This window comes from Cicer arietinum, chromosome 1, assembly GCF_000331145.2.
Source record: "Cicer arietinum cultivar CDC Frontier isolate Library 1 chromosome 1, Cicar.CDCFrontier_v2.0, whole genome shotgun sequence".
In the NCBI taxonomy this organism is placed as follows: domain Eukaryota; kingdom Viridiplantae; phylum Streptophyta; class Magnoliopsida; order Fabales; family Fabaceae; genus Cicer; species Cicer arietinum.
In genome coordinates this window covers 43,935,563-43,953,228 of record NC_021160.2, presented here as the reverse complement: position 1 = coordinate 43,953,228, position 17,666 = coordinate 43,935,563, and the positions used below count along the sequence as shown (strand labels likewise).

At 28.5% G+C, this 17,666-nt stretch overlaps 2 protein-coding genes across 4 annotated transcripts; both read left to right on the top strand.

Annotated features, from left to right (window-relative positions):
• Nucleotides 1–1,205: 1,205 nt before the first annotated feature.
• LOC101508087 (protein NEOXANTHIN-DEFICIENT 1) lies at nt 1,206–10,764 on the top strand. 3 transcript variants are annotated; one of them, XM_027335629.2, is made up of 11 exons: nt 1,206–1,372; nt 1,518–1,611; nt 1,786–1,869; nt 2,292–2,355; nt 2,858–2,904; nt 8,856–8,910; nt 9,302–9,340; nt 9,675–9,840; nt 9,944–10,010; nt 10,093–10,149; nt 10,394–10,764. In XM_027335629.2, exons 2-11 carry the CDS (start codon nt 1,547–1,549, stop codon nt 10,665–10,667), a joined length of 918 nt encoding a protein of 305 aa, XP_027191430.1. In that variant the 5' UTR covers nt 1,206–1,372; nt 1,518–1,546; the 3' UTR covers nt 10,668–10,764. The 3 variants fall into 3 exon arrangements, with proteins under 3 accessions (XP_027191430.1, XP_004488977.1, XP_004488978.1); XM_004488920.3 differs by having other exon boundaries at nt 1,209–1,372; nt 1,544–1,611; XM_004488921.3 differs by having other exon boundaries at nt 1,210–1,372; nt 1,544–1,611; nt 9,947–10,010.
• Nucleotides 10,765–13,855: 3,091 nt separating this feature from the next.
• Nucleotides 13,856–17,412, top strand: LOC101507763 (protein SRG1). The gene is made up of 4 exons (XM_004488919.4): nt 13,856–14,249; nt 14,459–14,706; nt 16,269–16,593; nt 16,786–17,412. The coding sequence occupies exons 1-4, from the start codon at nt 13,998–14,000 to the stop codon at nt 17,026–17,028; spliced, it is 1,068 nt and encodes a 355-aa protein (XP_004488976.1). The 5' UTR covers nt 13,856–13,997; the 3' UTR covers nt 17,029–17,412.
• Nucleotides 17,413–17,666: the final 254 nt, after the last annotated feature.

Here is a 17,666-nt window from a genome sequence, read left to right as displayed (position 1 = left end):
AGTTTAGAATTGTTAACTAGTAGTAGTGTGTGAATTGTATTTGTGACTTTGTGAATTGTGAACAATTTTAGTGGGGGAATTGGGAATGTGAAATTTAGTGTGTGAATTGTGAATTTGTGATTGTGAACTGTTTTTTTGATTAATGTAGTCTAGATGTGAGATTCTGCATTTGTGAACTCTTTTACTTTCTGAATGTGAGTTGTGACTTTGAGAGTGAAATGTTTGTCTAAATATGTATGTGATTCAATTTTTTTTATGTTACTAAGTTAGTATTGTGTATTTAATTTCTGTATTTTTTTAGAAGTAATACGTTGTTTAAAAATAAAAAAAATTAATGCATTTTTTTAAGAAAAAAATTTCTTACAAAGATAAAAATTATAAAGCTTCAACATCATTATTGGAAAACATTCTTCTTGTCATCAAACAGTTCAATAGGATACTACACTTATAGCTTCATTACTACCAAGCTTAATATTTTCTCAATCTTATTTCTCCTCTCTATTGTTGTGTTCGTAATTTTGTGTTTAAATTTCAAATTCACTATTAAAAATACAAATATATAATATAATATTATATTTAATTTATTAATAAAAATTATAAAATTTGACACCCTCAAAATTTTTCGTCAAAATCCACCGCTATATACCCTCAAAATTTATTAATTTGAGTTTTGGCAAGTTGTTTTTTTATTTTTTTTCACCGAGTTTTGGCAAGTTGCTCACAATAATAAAATCTCACATCAAATTAACTTACATTGGATAAGCGTATAATTTTCTTAATTGAATGAATAATTTAGATTTAATTTGTTTTATGTATTTTTAAAAGTAAATCTGTTTTGATTGAATAATAAACTAAAATAACAACTATACAAAAACATACACACTATCAAATTAACAGAAGTAACAATCAATTGCAAAGATCAATAATATTAAAGATTAATCGAATTATGTTTGAATGAATCAGAAACTAATTTAAATTTTTTGATTATAAACTAAAATGACTACCAGTTAAACATCCACACTATCAAATTAACATTAAAGACTAATCGACTTAAAGTTTAAATGAGTTAGAAGCTAATTTAATTTTTTTTTATTAAATCATAAACTAAAATGAATTGAAGGACAAAAATGTTATCTTACCGTGTCTAAGACATGTTTTGGTGTGGTATACTTATATTGGCGCTAAATGTGGTTGTATGGTTGTTTATGTCCTCACAAAAGGACACGGTGGATGAAACTTTGGTTTATCCATTCATTTCATTGTCTCATATTATTACACTACTTTACATCTTGTGGCACTCCTTCTCTCACCAAAGTTCCATTTTTCCCATCACTTCCATACTCAAACACCATGCTTTCAACAATTGTTTAAGGTAACCCATAACTTCAACTTCCCTTTTGCTTCTTGCATACCAAATTATATAAAATATTAATGATTAATGTGTAGTGTATCTATCATCCTTATAACATTTTTTAGTGAGTTAGTAACATTGATTCAATTAATATAATTGCTATTAGGTTACTAACAAACACAATTATTTTAGTTCATGGAAGCTGTAGAGACAAAATCTTCAAATGGGTATGCTAAGGCTCCATGGTTATTTAGAGGCAGGTAAGTTAAGCCTGAAATTAATATTTAACTATATATCTTTCTATAGCTTCTTTATGTTTGATTTTGCTGTGATGATTTTAAATTATGGTTGTGATTACACTGCAAATACATTATGGTGAAATTGTTACTTAGATTTGCGGTTTGATTAACTAGTTTTGTTTATGTGTATATTAGTGCCTTGTATCAACTCCATCTTGTGAAATCAGAGAAAGTTAGATCATGCATTCCAAAAGAATTCAAATTGGTTGAAGCTTTTGGGTAGGTAAATTTACTAGTTTTTTTTTTCCCTTTTACTTCTTTTTATTTCCTAATTTAATTTTATTCACTTGCCTTTAAAATGAAATAGTTCATTTCAAAATTCATATTAATCATATGAAAAAAATCTGTGTGTATAATTTCATGACATGTAAATAAACATTTCAATTTGAATTTATTAGACATATTAATTATTTAATACAGGTTAAATACAATAGTTAAAACTAATTAATTAATATGTTTAATAGGTTTGTTCTATTTTATGCATTTTTTTATTTATTTTTGACCAAAATGCATTTTCAATTTAAATCTTTTTGAAATTCTAAAATATAAGTACGATTTTTTTGTTTTTTTGTTTTTTTTTTTTTATAATTTTGAAATCTTTAATTGATTAATGTAGTCATTAACTAACTCATTATTTTCAGATACACTTTAGGTGGATTCTTTCTAGCCACTTATGAGGACAGTCCAGTCGGTGTCTTTGATGAGGTTCTGTTTTTTAAATTTTCACTCCCAATATTATAATGTTTGATAGGCCTTTTAATTTTAATCTCTTTAACTTCAAACACACTATCAATAAATAATATATTTTTGATTGATTTAATTTTATCTATAAAATAAAAATAAAATTGACTTGATAATATTTTTTGTTTGTTTTTAAAAACACAAAAGAAAACATATTATGAATTATATCTTATTTTTACGAAAAAAAATAAAATTTTAGATTAAAAATAAAATATTTAAAAGAACAAAATTAAAAATGAAAGGAATAATTTTCATAATAATGTACTTTCTCTTACATTAAATAAAAGAGAAATTAAAATTAACAAAAAATAATATATTTAATCTAAAATTTAATCAAAATATATTTATTTTATTAATTAATTTTTTTTATATTTAATACAAAGAAAATACATGATACTGGTAGAAAATTCAAAGTCATTGATATAAGTTTGTGTTAGCTGACATTTGAAGTTTGTATGGGTGGCAGCTTGTTGTGATTGCTGGACTTGTTTGGAACCGCCCAACATCATGCGCGTATGTTATAGCTTTTCATTTATGTTATTATTATTATTATTTGGGTTTGGATTGATGAATTGGATAACGTCCACAAAGACTACATAGTGGATAACAAATCTTATCCCTTTCAAGTTCCAATGCTTCACTAGCTTTACATTGTTCAAATACCGTAGCTACTATTCCAATCGACTCTTTGCACTGCTGATGTGGTTGTGAATCAGATTCATATCTTAGAAAATGCTAACTAATCTTTAAAAAGATATATTAAAGAACTAAATAAATATAGAAGAAGTATTCTGAAATTTTGTATTTAATTTCTTAATAATTTAAATATAATTAATTTAAACGCAACTTTTATTTTTATATTGTCTAATATATGTCCTTAAAACACTTTGTTGACAAGACCTTTATTATAATAGTAAGTTAAAATGATTGAATTTATGTCGGCTAGAAAAAAAGACATCGTAGTCGACTAAAGAAAATTATTGAATTTAGAAATATCGTTCCATTTGAAGTGGTTTTCTATTTTACGTTTTAAAATTTGTGCTTTAGTACTCAATTTTGAGTCTTAATCATGAGTTAATTTTTAAATTTTACTTTTGAAAAATATTATTTATAAACAAATAACTTGAAAAAAAAATATCATTCATCATTTTGAATGTAATTTTAATTATTTTTTTCATATATTATCTTTCAGTGATTACTGTATGCAAAACTTTCAAAATATTATTATACTTTACATTGATAACGAGGATCAATAGTTAAGATAAATAGTTTGTTAAAATGACTTATCCCTTTCTTCTAATTATGACATTTCTTATTATGTGTGTAAAAATCTTAAACGACACTCATTGTGAGATGGAGATAGTAATTTATTATGAAACAAGACGAAACTATTTTACTGAATAATTCATCATATATTAAAAAGAAATATAGAAAGTTATAATTGCAATGTAGCATCTCAATCTCTTTACATAAATGGGAGAGAAAATATATGATGTGTAGCAACTATAACTGAAGTAGCAAAAATAACGAACTAATAACAACCTAGGACAAGAATCCTATAAGCTATTACAAGCTCACAATTAGCTTGACTGACAAGTAACTATGAAGTTGATTGTGAAGTTGATAGATTGTTGGAGCTAGTTGGTTGACTAACAGACTTATGCGTAGGTTGGATGACTAACAGACTAGTAAACAAGCTGGCTGACAGACTAGTGAACAAGTTGGTTGACTGACAAATAGGTGGAGCAAATTGGCTGACTAGTTGGTGAAACTAAGGCTGGTTGCAAGGATAAAGAGAAAAAGACTGACATGGCACATGAGCCAAATAGACAAACTATTCTAATACCCTTAATAAGCTGGAGTTTGATATATATCAAGTAATCCAAGCTTAGAAACAAAACTGTTGAAGTACTTTGGCAACAAGCTCTTGGTGAAGAGGTCAGTAGTTTGCTTGTCACTAGAGATATGCATTAATTTAAGGAAGGCAACTTGAGACTTTTCCCTCACAATTTGGCAATCTATTTCCAAATGTTTGGTTCTTTCATGAAAGACTGAATTGCCTGCTACGTGTAAAGTACTCCGATTGTCACAAAACAACAAAAGGTGTATGCTTGAAACTGATATGGAGGTCACTAAAGAGGTAAACTAGCCATTGTAACTCACAAGTTCTTGACACTAAAGCTCTATATTCTGCCTTTGAAGACGATTTTGCTACAATAACTTGTTTCTTGGATTTCCAACTAATGAGAGAATATACAAGAAAGAAACAATATCTTGAAATAGAACTCCTAGAATCTTTGCATGTGGCCCAATCTGCATATGTGAATCCAGTGAGTTTAACCTCTGAATTTCTAGGAAAATAGAGACTCTTTCTTGATGCCTTGTTTAAGTATCTGAGGACCCTAATTACTGCTTGATAACATGTCTGACTAAGACTTGTCATGTATTGGCTGAGCTGTTGGACAACAAAGGTAATGTCAGGTCTTGTAGTTGTCAAGTATATTAGTTTACCAATAAGTCTCATGTATTCAGTAGAATCAACATTGGACATTCCATCTTGTTGTTGTAATCTTAGAGAAACATCCATTGGTGTTGAAGCAGATTTGCTGCCCAACATACCTGTTTCTATTAATAAATCTAGACATTACTTTCTTTGACAAAAGGAGATACCACTATTTGATTGTGCAACTTCTAACCCAAGGAAAAACTTCAAGGCTCCAAAATCCTCGATGCTAAAAAGCTCATGTAATTGGTCCTTGATTTGTGGAAACTCATTCAAACTGTTCCCAACTAAGATTACATCATCCACATAAATAGCCAAAGTTGTGAAAGTATTTGAGTAATGTTGATGAAGAGAGAATGATCTGATGGTGCTTGTTGAAAACCATAACTCAGTAATGTAGAGAGAAACTTCTCATATCATTGTCTGTTAGCTTGCTTTAAGCCATACAAAGATTTAATCAGCTTACACGCTTGGTTTGTTCTGTTCGCAATAATTCCATTTGGTAACCTCATGTAGACATCCTCATGTAGGTCTCAATATAAAAAGGTATTGTTGATGTCAAGTTGGTGAATATGCTAGTGAGAAATGGATGCAAGGCCAACAAAAATCTAATGGTTGTCATTTTAGTGAATGGGTTGAAAGTGTCAAGATAGTCTAGTCCTTCTCTATGGTTATATTCTTTTATCACAACCCTTGCTTTGTATCTGTCTATAGTCTCATCCTGCTTTTTTTTTTTTGAGTTTGTAAATCCACTTGCTTCCTAAAGGTTTGACTCTAAGAGGGAGGTCTACAATTTCCCATGTGTTGTTAGTTTCCAGAGCCTTCAATACATCTTCCATTGCTTTATTCTAGTATGGATGTTTACTTGCCTCTTCATAGTTCATTGGTTTTGTTTCATTCAAAATAGACAGAGAAAATTCCTTTTGAGATAGAGATAAATTAGCATAAAAAGCATAATTACAAATAGGATAAGGTGTACCTAGTTTGATTATTGATTGACTTGTGATTTGGCACTCATAATCTGTTAGATAGGTTGGTTGATGTCTTTTTTGTTCCGATCTTCTTATGTATTGATTATCATTATTATCTTGGTCTTGTTGAGCAATGGAATCATCACCTTGCTTAGGTTCATCAGATTGTGAGCTTGGGGTATGTTCCCTTTCCAAATCACAATCAAAATAAGCTTTATGCAGTTCAATAACAGTAGGTTCACAATCATTAACAGGAATACAATCCCAATTCTATAAATTTGATTTGTTTGGACTATAAGGAATGATAAGTTCTTCAAACACCACATTCCTAGAAACAATAAAACTTTAGTATTGGATATCATAAAGCTAGTTACCCTTTGTACATGCCTTATATCCTAATAATACACATTTCTTGGCACGACTATCAAACTTAGATCTGTGATAAGTAAGAGTGGATGCATAACAAAGACATCCAAAAACCTTAAAATTAGTCAAATCAAGGTTAGTGTTATACAAACATCAATAAGGTGACTTGTTTTTAAGCAAAAAAGTAGTAAAAATATGAATAACATGGTTAACAACATCGATCCAAAAAGTCTCAGATAGATCAGATTGAAACAAAAGGCCGCTAGCCACATTTAAAATGCGTTGATGATTTCTTTCCACCCCAACAATATGCTGAGGTGTCTCAACACATGTGGTTTACTGTACAATATCCATATTGGAATACAAATCCGAATTAATAAACTCTAAGCCATTGACCCTTCTCAAAACTTCCCATTAGGAAATTTAATATTAATTGGTTTAATAATGACAAACTTAGTGAAAACATTAAAATTATTACAAACATGATGAAAATCTATAATCCAAACCACATCTTTGTGAATATTATTGAAGCAATTAAGGAATGTTTGTTTGTGGACTTGTCAACTCGGGTTAAACCAACTTGGGAAAAGGAAGCTATGTGATTGGCTGCTTGATTAGTCCACAAATTAGCCTATTGTATCAGATTTAGAATCAATTTGATTTGGTCTTGAGTGAATGGACCTTGTTGGTTGCCACAATGACATTTTCCTAATTCTTGGGGCTTTCTTGTTTACCATACACATTATTGATATAATTACCATTCTTGAATTTGAAATTAGGTGGAAATTCATGCTTTTTGTAACAAATGTCAACAATATAAGCTAGTTTACCACAACGAGTGCAGGTCTTGGAATTTTCCTTTCCTTTCCAAGAACCTTTCTTTGTTTTAGCAGCAATTACAAAAGTCTGAGATTCTGTATTATCATTAGACCCTCCATTCAGTCTTTCGTTTTGGAGAACTAAAGATAGGACTCTATTGATATTTGACAGAGGCTCTATGAGCAGCATTGAAGTTTTAACCACATAAAAATTTCATTTAAATCGGTTAAGAAAATGATCACCCTATCTTTTTGGACATAGGTTGTGGAGGCATAATTACATCGTGGTATAGGGTGAAAATTATTAGAGTCTTGAGCGAATTTTCTTTTGCAATTCTAAAACTCTAAAAAAATATTTCTTTTAAATCAATCCAAGCTTTGTTGGTATTATCTTTGAAGGCAAGACTTTGAGCTATTGATGGTAAAACTGAATTGATGATCCATTGAGGAACCAAATTGTTGCATCGCAACCAGTACATGTGAGCTAGCTCAAAATCACTTGGCATAGGCAAAGATCCATCAAGAAAATCCATTTTAATCTTTCCCACCATTTCTATGGTCATTGAACAAGCCCAATAATTGTAATTGATTTCATTAAGGACTGGAGTAACAATGATAGAAGAAGGACATTCACTTGGGTGAATGTAATATGACTACTATTGTTTTGTGCATGATCAAGATTTGAATTGTTGTTATTTGATCTTGAAGGTCCTCAAACCTGGCTCAATTACACCATATTATGAAACAAGATGAAATTATTTTACTGAATAATTCCTCAAATATTGAAAAAGAAATATAAAAAGTTACAATTGCAATGTAGCATATCAATCTCTTTATATACAATGGGAGAGAAGAGATATGGTGTCGCGCAACAACCATAACTGAAATAACAAAAATAACTAACTAATCACAACCTAGGACAAGTATCCTATAAGCCGTTACAAGCTCACAATTAGCTTGACTGGCAAGTAACTATCAAGTTGATTGTGAGGCTGGTAGACTTGTAGAGCTTGCTTGGTAACTGACATATTGATGCGTAGGCTGGTATGCAAACAAGTTAATAAGCTGGTCACTGACAGACTAATGAACAAGCTAGTTGGCTGGAGAGCGAGTTGGCTGACCGAAAGACTAGTGAACAAGTTGGCTGACTGGCTAGCTGATTGACAGATTGGTGGAGCAAGCTGGGTGACAGGTTGACTGGTGCATAAACTGATTGACTCGCTGGTTGGTGAAACTGAGGTTGGCTACAAGGAAAAAGACAAGGAGTCTGACATGGCACATGAGCCAAATAGACCAACTATTTTAATATAGTTTATTAGAAAAAAAGAAATTTTTTATAGTAAAGATCTAGTTCTAAACTTCCTTAGTAATATTCAACTACAACAACAAAGAAAACCGTTAATGAAGGTTATACAATATATTTATAAAGTTGATAGCCAAAGAAAATGAAAACCATTAACGAATGTTATACAATATATTTAAAAAGTTGATAGCCAAAGTCGACATTATTTGATTATTTTTTACTCAACGGTTAATTGATAAATTTTGTTTTTTTTTATTAAATCATTTGATGCGATGTATTTCTATATATCGATGATATACAACTTTTATATACATACAATTTAATCAGATCGCAAAAAGTACATATTTTAAAAACTAAATTAAAAAAAGGTAATATTATAGTCTGATTTGGTTAAATACATGAATACAAAAGTTTTATATTGTTGAAATATACAAATGAAATCTTTATTTGATTAAAGAGCTTAGTTTTAGCGACTTATATCTATTTATTTTTCTTGTCAAAAGATGGGCAACGACTGTGTACGTGAACAACTATGAAGCCTGTTCTCACGGAAGAAAGGTAGAATTAGAAAATTCCTGGATCAAACAACCATTATAAATTTTGTTTAATTTTGTATTATTTTAAAGTAAAAATAAAAAATTTTACCGTATATGTTTTTATTAAAAAATCTATTGATGATGTTCCATCATGTATTAATTGGCATATTTTTTTATTTTATTTTATTAATTGTCATATATTAGAGCTATCATTTTACATCATTGAGTGAGTGTAGATATTAGTTTTTTGGTGTTAAAAAACAAACAATTGAAAACTCGAAAATCATATATTTATCTTTTGTTTGAAAAACATTTCACTTAATTGAAATCACGTTCTCTTCATTATAGGTCAATCACCATATTTGAAACCAAACTGTTATGTGTGTTGTAACTAACTAGCACTTCTTCTACAGGAAGTGGGTCTTCCAAGTCAGGTGGCTAGGTTTTCCAAGGTATTTTCTTTACCAAGTGCTTTATTTCAGTTCACTCTTTGGAGTACTCAATATTCACATAGTTGATAAAATGAAAAAAATTTGTAACACTAATTATAATTTACTATATAAACAATACTAATTATAATTTACTACATAAACAATGTACGAAACAAATGTTTATCATTAATCAATTTATTAAAACATTACACATTGTATGTCAAATAGTTAAAAGAATAATGTGCATTTGATTATTAATGTATGTCTTGAATATCTTTATAAAAATGTGAAAAAAAAATTATAATACACTAATATATAATACACAAAAATGGCTGAATTTTGATTGTTGAAGCAGACAAGTAGGGCAGTCTCAAGACAATCAAGGGGCAGGGGTGAATTTTTAAATATGATTGGAATTGGTTCTGAGTTCTTCAATCAGAATGATCAGATGAATGTTGAAGTAACCGAAATCAAATCTCTTGGTACAACAGATACTTGTAATATAAGTCTCACTAGTGCTGGTGAGTCAAATTAATTTTATTTGGAGGATATATCATATGTCATGTAGTTTACCTTCTAATTGTAATTGACATAAGGTTTCACTGATTACAAGCATGTTGATAGCAGTGCCTTCTTTGAATATTGACCGTTGGATAGGGCCAACAATTAAAATGTCACTTCCAAGTTTTAGGTAAATCATTTCATTCACTCATTCTGTTACAAATCTCTTCAATTTTAATAATAATAATAATTTTTTTCTTTCAAAATTGCAGTGGTGGCACAGAGTTTAATCCCAACCTTCTCAAGTACACTTGTCAGATTGAATCCAGGTTTAGTTCCTATTTAAAATTCTCAAATAAATAAAAATAAATAGTAATTTTAAAGTATATTGTGGATGACTCTCTACAACATTAAAGATATCAACATAACTACAACTGTTATTATGACCACAATTTAAAATCCATAGGCACATCCACAATTATGATTGGAATCACAATTTAAAACTATTTCAATATTATTAGTTATTTGCATATATACTTTTCACATAATGTGCTATTTGACATATTAAAATAGGGTGCAAGCAGTGAAGCCTTTGAAGGTTTTAGAAGCATTCTCTTTAACAAATGTTGATGGCGAAGACAATGAATCTTTACAAGACTATGGAGGCAGTAACCATATGGCTAAAGAACATAGAAATGAAATACAGAATTTAAGCACCTATGTGATGTTATCAAAGCCTATATTAGCACTGAAGTTTAATCAAATGAAGATGCAAGTAGAAGCTCCCATTGTACTTTACCAATGCTCAAATTCTTTAGAAACTACTAATGTAACCTCTGTTCCATAAACTCAAACACAAATGAACATCTGGTTGATTTTTGAACAAAGAAAAAAAAAGGCATGTAATTTTATTTTCAACTATACAGTGAATCATGATTATGATATCCATAAATTTTAGAGACAAGACAATTTAGTCTCTAAATTTAGAAAATGACAAATTAGATTTTGAAATTGAACATATTCAATAAATTCAGTCTATTAGTCATCTGGTCGATTCAAAATTAGACCATATTCTAAAAATTGTTTTAAACTTTTTTTGATATTTATTTTGCTATCAAGACTCATCACTATTCTAAATATTAGAATCAAAGGATAACACTTAAGAATTCAATTGTATATATGACTTAGTTAATCTTGCCAGTTATTTTTGCAAGGTAGTTATTCATAGAGTTGGTTAGATATAACTATTCATCTTGTTACTTGATAATTTAATCAATCAAATGATGTATATTCAGAAAATTTTCTTCCATTTTTTAATCATCTATTGCAAAATCTTTCTAATGAGTTGTTGGAGAATATGGGGTAAAGGACAACAAAATATTAAATGTTTTACACCACAAAATACGTTGAAATTAAATCTTCACTTAAAATTTTAAAATATTAAATATGAGTCACTTTATTTATATATATATATATATATATCAAACTTTTAACCTCTCATACACTTAAACTAAACATGAGTTTTGACGATAAGTTCTAAGTGGTTGGTGCTTGCTGGAACTCCAAGCAGAAAGAGATTAAATAATCAATACAATTTATGACTTCACATTAAAAAAAAAATGAATGTCATGCATCTCATTTTATAATTATGTTTAAAAATTTTAGTCACATTTTATTTTTGCCACTTGTATTATATATGACTCCCTCGTATCTTAAATATAAGATAATTTTAAAATTCTTATATTCTATATATAAAAAGATTTTTAATGTGTATTTATTGTTTAAATTATTTTTATATATTTATTTAAGATATTTATATTTTTGATATTATTAATGGATTACTATCTCACAATTTTCAATAAAAATATATATGTAAAAATAATTAAAAAATTAAAACAATTAATGAGTATATTAAAATTAATGATTTTTGTTATTTTCTACTAAAATAGAACCAGAGGTAATATTAAGAAAAAAAATGTAACTTTTAACTAATTTAATAATTTTAAAAAGAGTTTTGTAATAGAAAATATAAAGTAGTAATTTTTGTAAAGACAACTTATTCAGAGCAATAAGACAACTCTTGCAATACTAAATATGACGAGGAAAGCTTTTACAATAACGAGAAACAAAAATAATTTTTGGAGTTAGATATTAAATCAATTAATTGTTACAAATAACAGTCAACAATCATTTTATTTTTGTCACTTCTCCATTTGTCATGTCATCTTATTTTAACTGTCATTAATAGTATGATCGATTTTAAAACACAATTGAAACTATAGAATTAAATTTAAACAAAAAAAATTACAAAAACAAAAATTATAAAAATGCTAACTTACAAAAATAAGACATAAGCCTAAATAATATAGTGGTACATTATTGTTGTGAAAGATCCAAAGTGTTAGGCAACAAACTTGACTTTTTTCTATCAACACAAGATGGAACTAAACTCTGCTCACATACTCACACCAATCAAATTTACAGTCGACAGAAGTCACAATCAGCAACTTACTATTTTGATTGGACAACAATACAAAATGGGAGAGAAAAATATCGAATGAAAGAAAGTAAGGATTATTTGGCTTTCTTCCTAAATCACATTAGAATATTTTTAAGAAACCAATATCAAATGAGTTAGACTAAGTTAAACTTCGTAAAAGTAGAATATGTCATATCAAAAAATATAATATTTAAGTTTGATTCGTGGTCTATCATAGATTTATTTTTTAGATTGAAGCCTGACATTAATAAAAGTATGGTATGACATATTAGTCTATTTAAAATCCTATTTCATTATAGCATTTTAGAATAAATAATCAAACATATTTTTAAATAGATTAACGAATTAATATGTCAATAAAATTAAATTCTATTTTGATATTTAACATGACATTTTGAACAATATAATTTTGTACACATCCTATTTCAATTCTAATTTAATATAATATTTATAGTAGAAAAAAACTATTATATAGTCGGTCTATTAAAAATCATATTATGTGACATGTAGCCTAAATTTTTTAACTAAATAGATTTGACATTGTTTAAAACAAAAGTTTGGTCTGACCTGAATCTGGCATAGGTTAGACCGTAAGTCTTTGTCAATGAGTCTGATATATTTCCACACCTAAACAAGATCCACCAAATTACTACCTTTTTATAAAATTTATTTTACTTTTTTAACTCTATTAATTATTATTTTTATTAATTTATCTCTAATTATATTGAATTTAATTTATATACACTGTTATTGTGAAATTTTTTTACACTGTCTGTCAATAACAACTATTAAATCATCAGATATATTTAACTTTTATCAAAACTATCTCTAAAATCATTCTTATGAATGGTTGTAATATATGATAATGTAAGCTTTTTACGTTAATAGTACATAACAATCAAACTCAATTATATTATATACTTTTTTTTTTTCTGTAATTTGTTATAAATATTATACTAAAATCATAAACTAACTCTATCTTTTTAATGATAAATTACTAACAGAATCCAAATTACACTCAAATTTAACGTTACAATTAATTTTTTTAATTTATGCTATTTAATCAATAAAATCTTATCTATTGACACGAAGCCAGAAGGTTGTGAAATGCAACCAAACGAAGGAAGTCCCCACTCAATACACTTTCCATCTTTCCTATTTCCCATTATTCAGTTTTAGCTGGAACCAAACAATATTTACATATTTCTCCACGAGATGGAAAGATACATGATAATTTGAAGCTATCCGCTAATCACGTAAAATCTCCTAAATAATTGCTTTAGTTAGGGGTCAATTCATATACTTTGTTGGGTTCCACATTAATTAAAAGTCATTAGCTATTATAATCTTTAACAGAAAGGAATAAATTCCCACAATGAGACAAATTTGAATTTTGATTGAAAAAATATCTATATTTAATATCTAATGTATCTGAAACAAATGAATTTATAAACCACAAAAAAATTATTAACTATTAGTATAAATAAAATCTGATTAAAAATTATTTCCGGTCAAAATTTGAATTTGTATTATGACGAATAACTCACGACTTGAATCCAATTACTATTTGATTTCATCATGGTAAATTAAGATTAAACAAAAAGATAATGGTCCCTTGTCATTCATGCATTTTTGGGGCTTGTTTAGTGAAAACAAATTAAGATAGAGAGTGGAACCATGGAAGAGATAAAGAATCCATCTGGAACTTCCCTTCTTGTACCATCAGTTCAAGAGTTGGCTAAGGACAATATTTTAACAGTTCCACCAAGATATATTCAGTCTCAACATCAAGATTTGGTCATCACTGAAGCTGATCATAGTATCCTTGAAATTCCAGTTATTGATATGAACAACTTGCTTTCTTTAGAATTTGGGAGTTCAGAATTGGCTAAGCTTCACCTTGCTTGCAAAGACTGGGGATTCTTCCAAGTATGTTTCAACTTTTTAGATAAATCCTCCATTAGATGTTAACTCAGTGGTGAAAGTTTAATGAATAATAATTCTTTCTTTTTCAATTTTTTATTTCAATAAGTTATCCTTCAATTTCTTAATTAAAATTAGAGAAGTATTATTTGGACATCAAATTTAGAGATTTGGTTAGCAATTGATTTAATTATTGTTAATTTGTGTTGTTGTAGCTAGTAAATCATGGTGTTAATTCTTCTTTGGTGGAGAAAGTAAAGTTAGAGATTCAGGATCTTTTCAACCTTCCAATGTCAGAAAAGAAAAAGTTTTGGCAAAGTAGCCAACATATGGAAGGATTTGGACAAGCATTTGTTGTGAGTGAAGAACAAAAGCTTGATTGGGCTGATCTTTTCTTCATGACCACACTTCCTAAGCATTTGAGAATGCCACAGTTATTTCCACAACTTCCTCTTCATATGAGGTTCTCTCTCTCTCACTCTCTCTTTCTCTACATATTTATATTTTTTTAAGTAAAGAAAAGGTGCAGAGGACATCACTAACTTAACTCATCCCAACTAGATTGACGCCGCCAACTCTAACAATCTTTTACAACACTATATATTATTAATAAGAAAAGTACAAAGAAAAGCAATAGGACAACAACCACACCCAAACACATCAAGAAAATCTAAAATTAAGAAGATGAATCATATTTCAAAAAAACTCCTCAAAGGTAAAAGAAAGGATAACACTCTACCGAACAAATCATTGACTGAAAATATTAGTGCAAAAGTAGTTTTAACTACAATGAACTAGTTGATAGTTTGATGATAACAAAACAAACAAACAAACAAGAACAATACTGTAGGTTTTAAGTGTGCATATTAAATTATAAGACGAAGAAATATATTAATGACTATCTATTTTAAGGTATCATAAATTATGAGTAAGTTAGAGATAATAATCTAAGCGTTTGTAACATAAAAAATAGGCTAAATTACATTCGTGGTCCCTTAACTTAATTTCAGGTAACGTTTTAGTCCTTTATCTTTTTTTTTTTTTTCCGACTTGGTCCTTTATTTTAATTTTAAGTGACAATTTGATATTTTATGTTTTAAAATTTCAACAATGATATCCTTTTTTATACAAAAATTCAAAAAAAAATTTCAATCAAAACTCATAAAATTAATTATATTCTTCAATATAATACAAATTTCATCAAATTCGTAATGCAAATCTTCAAATAAACTCATATTTTCATACTTTATTTGATATTTTTAGGAATAAAGGACTAAATCGGGAAAAAAAAAGATAAATGACTAAAACGTTACCTGAAATTAAGTTAAAGGACCGCAAGTGTAATTTAGCCTAAAAAATATTATCACCTAATAAACAAAATTATGTTTACTAATATAGCAAATCATAATATAGCAATAAGAAATATTGCAATAAAAATCTGATAATCTATCGTCCGAGTTAATGCCTTAAAAGACAAAAGAAATACAAGTCAATGATTGATCATCTAAAGACAAAGGGCAAGAACACTACAATGATTATCTGCCTCTAACTAAAGACCCATGTTGATCCTCTAACTCAAAAATAAAAAAAAGAAATCTCTAAGTAAAGCATCTGATAAAGTTAATGTTCTGGTACAAGCTAGATCCTTTGATGAACAAAGGAAGAGAAGCTACTAAACCAGTTCATAATAACTTTGAAGAATTTATTGAAGTTGTGTTTGACTCTGAATCTGTTAATACCAACTCACTTTGATGATTTTGCATCTAATAACATTGGTATCAAACCTCAAGAAGCGATGACAACAAGAATCAATGTAGAGTTATCAAACCTCAAACACAATATATTTGAGTTGACATTCTATCGATTTCTTAAAAGAAATTAATATCTCTATTACTATGATTTTAATGTATAAGTGTCAAATTAATGTTCGTATAAATTATAATAATGGACATGTGCATTTCTTTTGGGAAACTTAGAGGCATCCTTATCCATAAAAATCTGAGTTAGAAAGGTCTCCATTTGCAGAGATACTTTTGAGCTTTACTCCATAGAACTAAAAAAGTTAGCTATGATTATTGTTGAGTATATGGGAAAAGCTTTGAAAATAGATGAAAAAGAAATGAGTATATTATTTGAAGATGGGGTGCAATCAATGAGGATGAACTATTACCCTCCATGTCCACAGCCAGAGAAGGTTATTGGCCTAACACCTCATTCAGATGGATCAGGACTCACAATTCTCCTTCAACTCAATGAAGTAGAAGGACTCCAAGTTAGGAAGGATGGCATGTGGGTCCCTGTTAAACCCTTGCCTAATGCCTTCATTGTAAATATTGGAGACATTCTTGAGGTAATATTAATATATATTATATCCATTCATTAATATCAATTTCTTTGATTTGTGTCATGTGTCATAGCTTCATTCATCATGTAGTTTCTTAGAGCTTATTTCATGACATAATCACTTTGTGGAACCATAGTCATTATCATTATTATTATTTTATAGATAGATAAATAGAGAATTGCATATTTTTGTTAGCAGATTATAACTAACGGGATATATCGAAGTATTGAGCATCGAGCAACAGTGAACTCTAAAAAAGAAAGAATTTCAATTGCAACATTCTATACTTCGAGACATGATGGAGAGGTAGGTCCTGCAACAAGCTTGATCAACGAAGAAACACCAGCAAGGTTCAAAAGAATTGGATTAAAAGAATTCCTGAGGAATCTATTTGCTCGTAAACTTGATGGAAAATCTAACGTTGATGCCTTGAGGATATAACATCATCACTCATTCAAGTGATTGAAATTATTGGCTTATTGTACCCTCAAATGTCAATGTGTGCATTGTTACTAAAATATATTAATAAAAATAAGCCTTGTTAAAAATAAGGAGTGTGATTACATTCCTCTCAATGACCATAAAGTATGATTGAAAACAAGAAATCATTTGTTCTTGATATTGTGTGAAATCATTTGTCATTTGATATTGTGTCGGTGGGTAATCTCAAATTAATTAGCTGCCATTTGTCTGCAACTAATGTTATGTAATTTTTTTTAAAGAATTACTACTGGTACTGTACTTAATGTTTACTTTATTGTACTTATATTTACTTTATACTAGTATAGTATGTTAATCATGAAAAATAATTTGTGTGGTTTTTTATTCATAGAGTTATTAATTTTCACGTTTTATTATTTATTGAGACTGTACATAATTTAGATTATCCATACTTTTGAAGTTGTGTAACATTGATGACATTAAAATCATTTTCTAGACTGGATTGAAGTTTATCTATAACCAACAAATACTGCAACAAACCAAAACAACGTTATACCAAGATAATTAGCAAAACAAAGCCTCACTAAGACAACGAAATCACGAAAAAATAAAAGAAAAACAAAATTCGTGTAAAATTA

Coding starts and splice junctions, on each gene's coding strand:
- LOC101508087 (XM_027335629.2), top strand. CDS start 1,547: ATGGAAGCTGTAGAGACAAAATCTTCAAATGGGTATGCTAAGGCTCCA. Junction 1,870..2,291: donor AAATTGGTTGAAGCTTTTGG/GTAGGTAAATTT, acceptor CATTATTTTCAG/ATACACTTTAGGTGGATTCT. Junction 10,150..10,393: donor ACTTGTCAGATTGAATCCAG/GTTTAGTTCCTA, acceptor ATATTAAAATAG/GGTGCAAGCAGTGAAGCCTT.
- LOC101507763 (XM_004488919.4), top strand. CDS start 13,998: ATGGAAGAGATAAAGAATCCATCTGGAACTTCCCTTCTTGTACCATCA. Junction 14,250..14,458: donor AAGACTGGGGATTCTTCCAA/GTATGTTTCAAC, acceptor GTGTTGTTGTAG/CTAGTAAATCATGGTGTTAA. Junction 16,594..16,785: donor ATATTGGAGACATTCTTGAG/GTAATATTAATA, acceptor TTTTGTTAGCAG/ATTATAACTAACGGGATATA.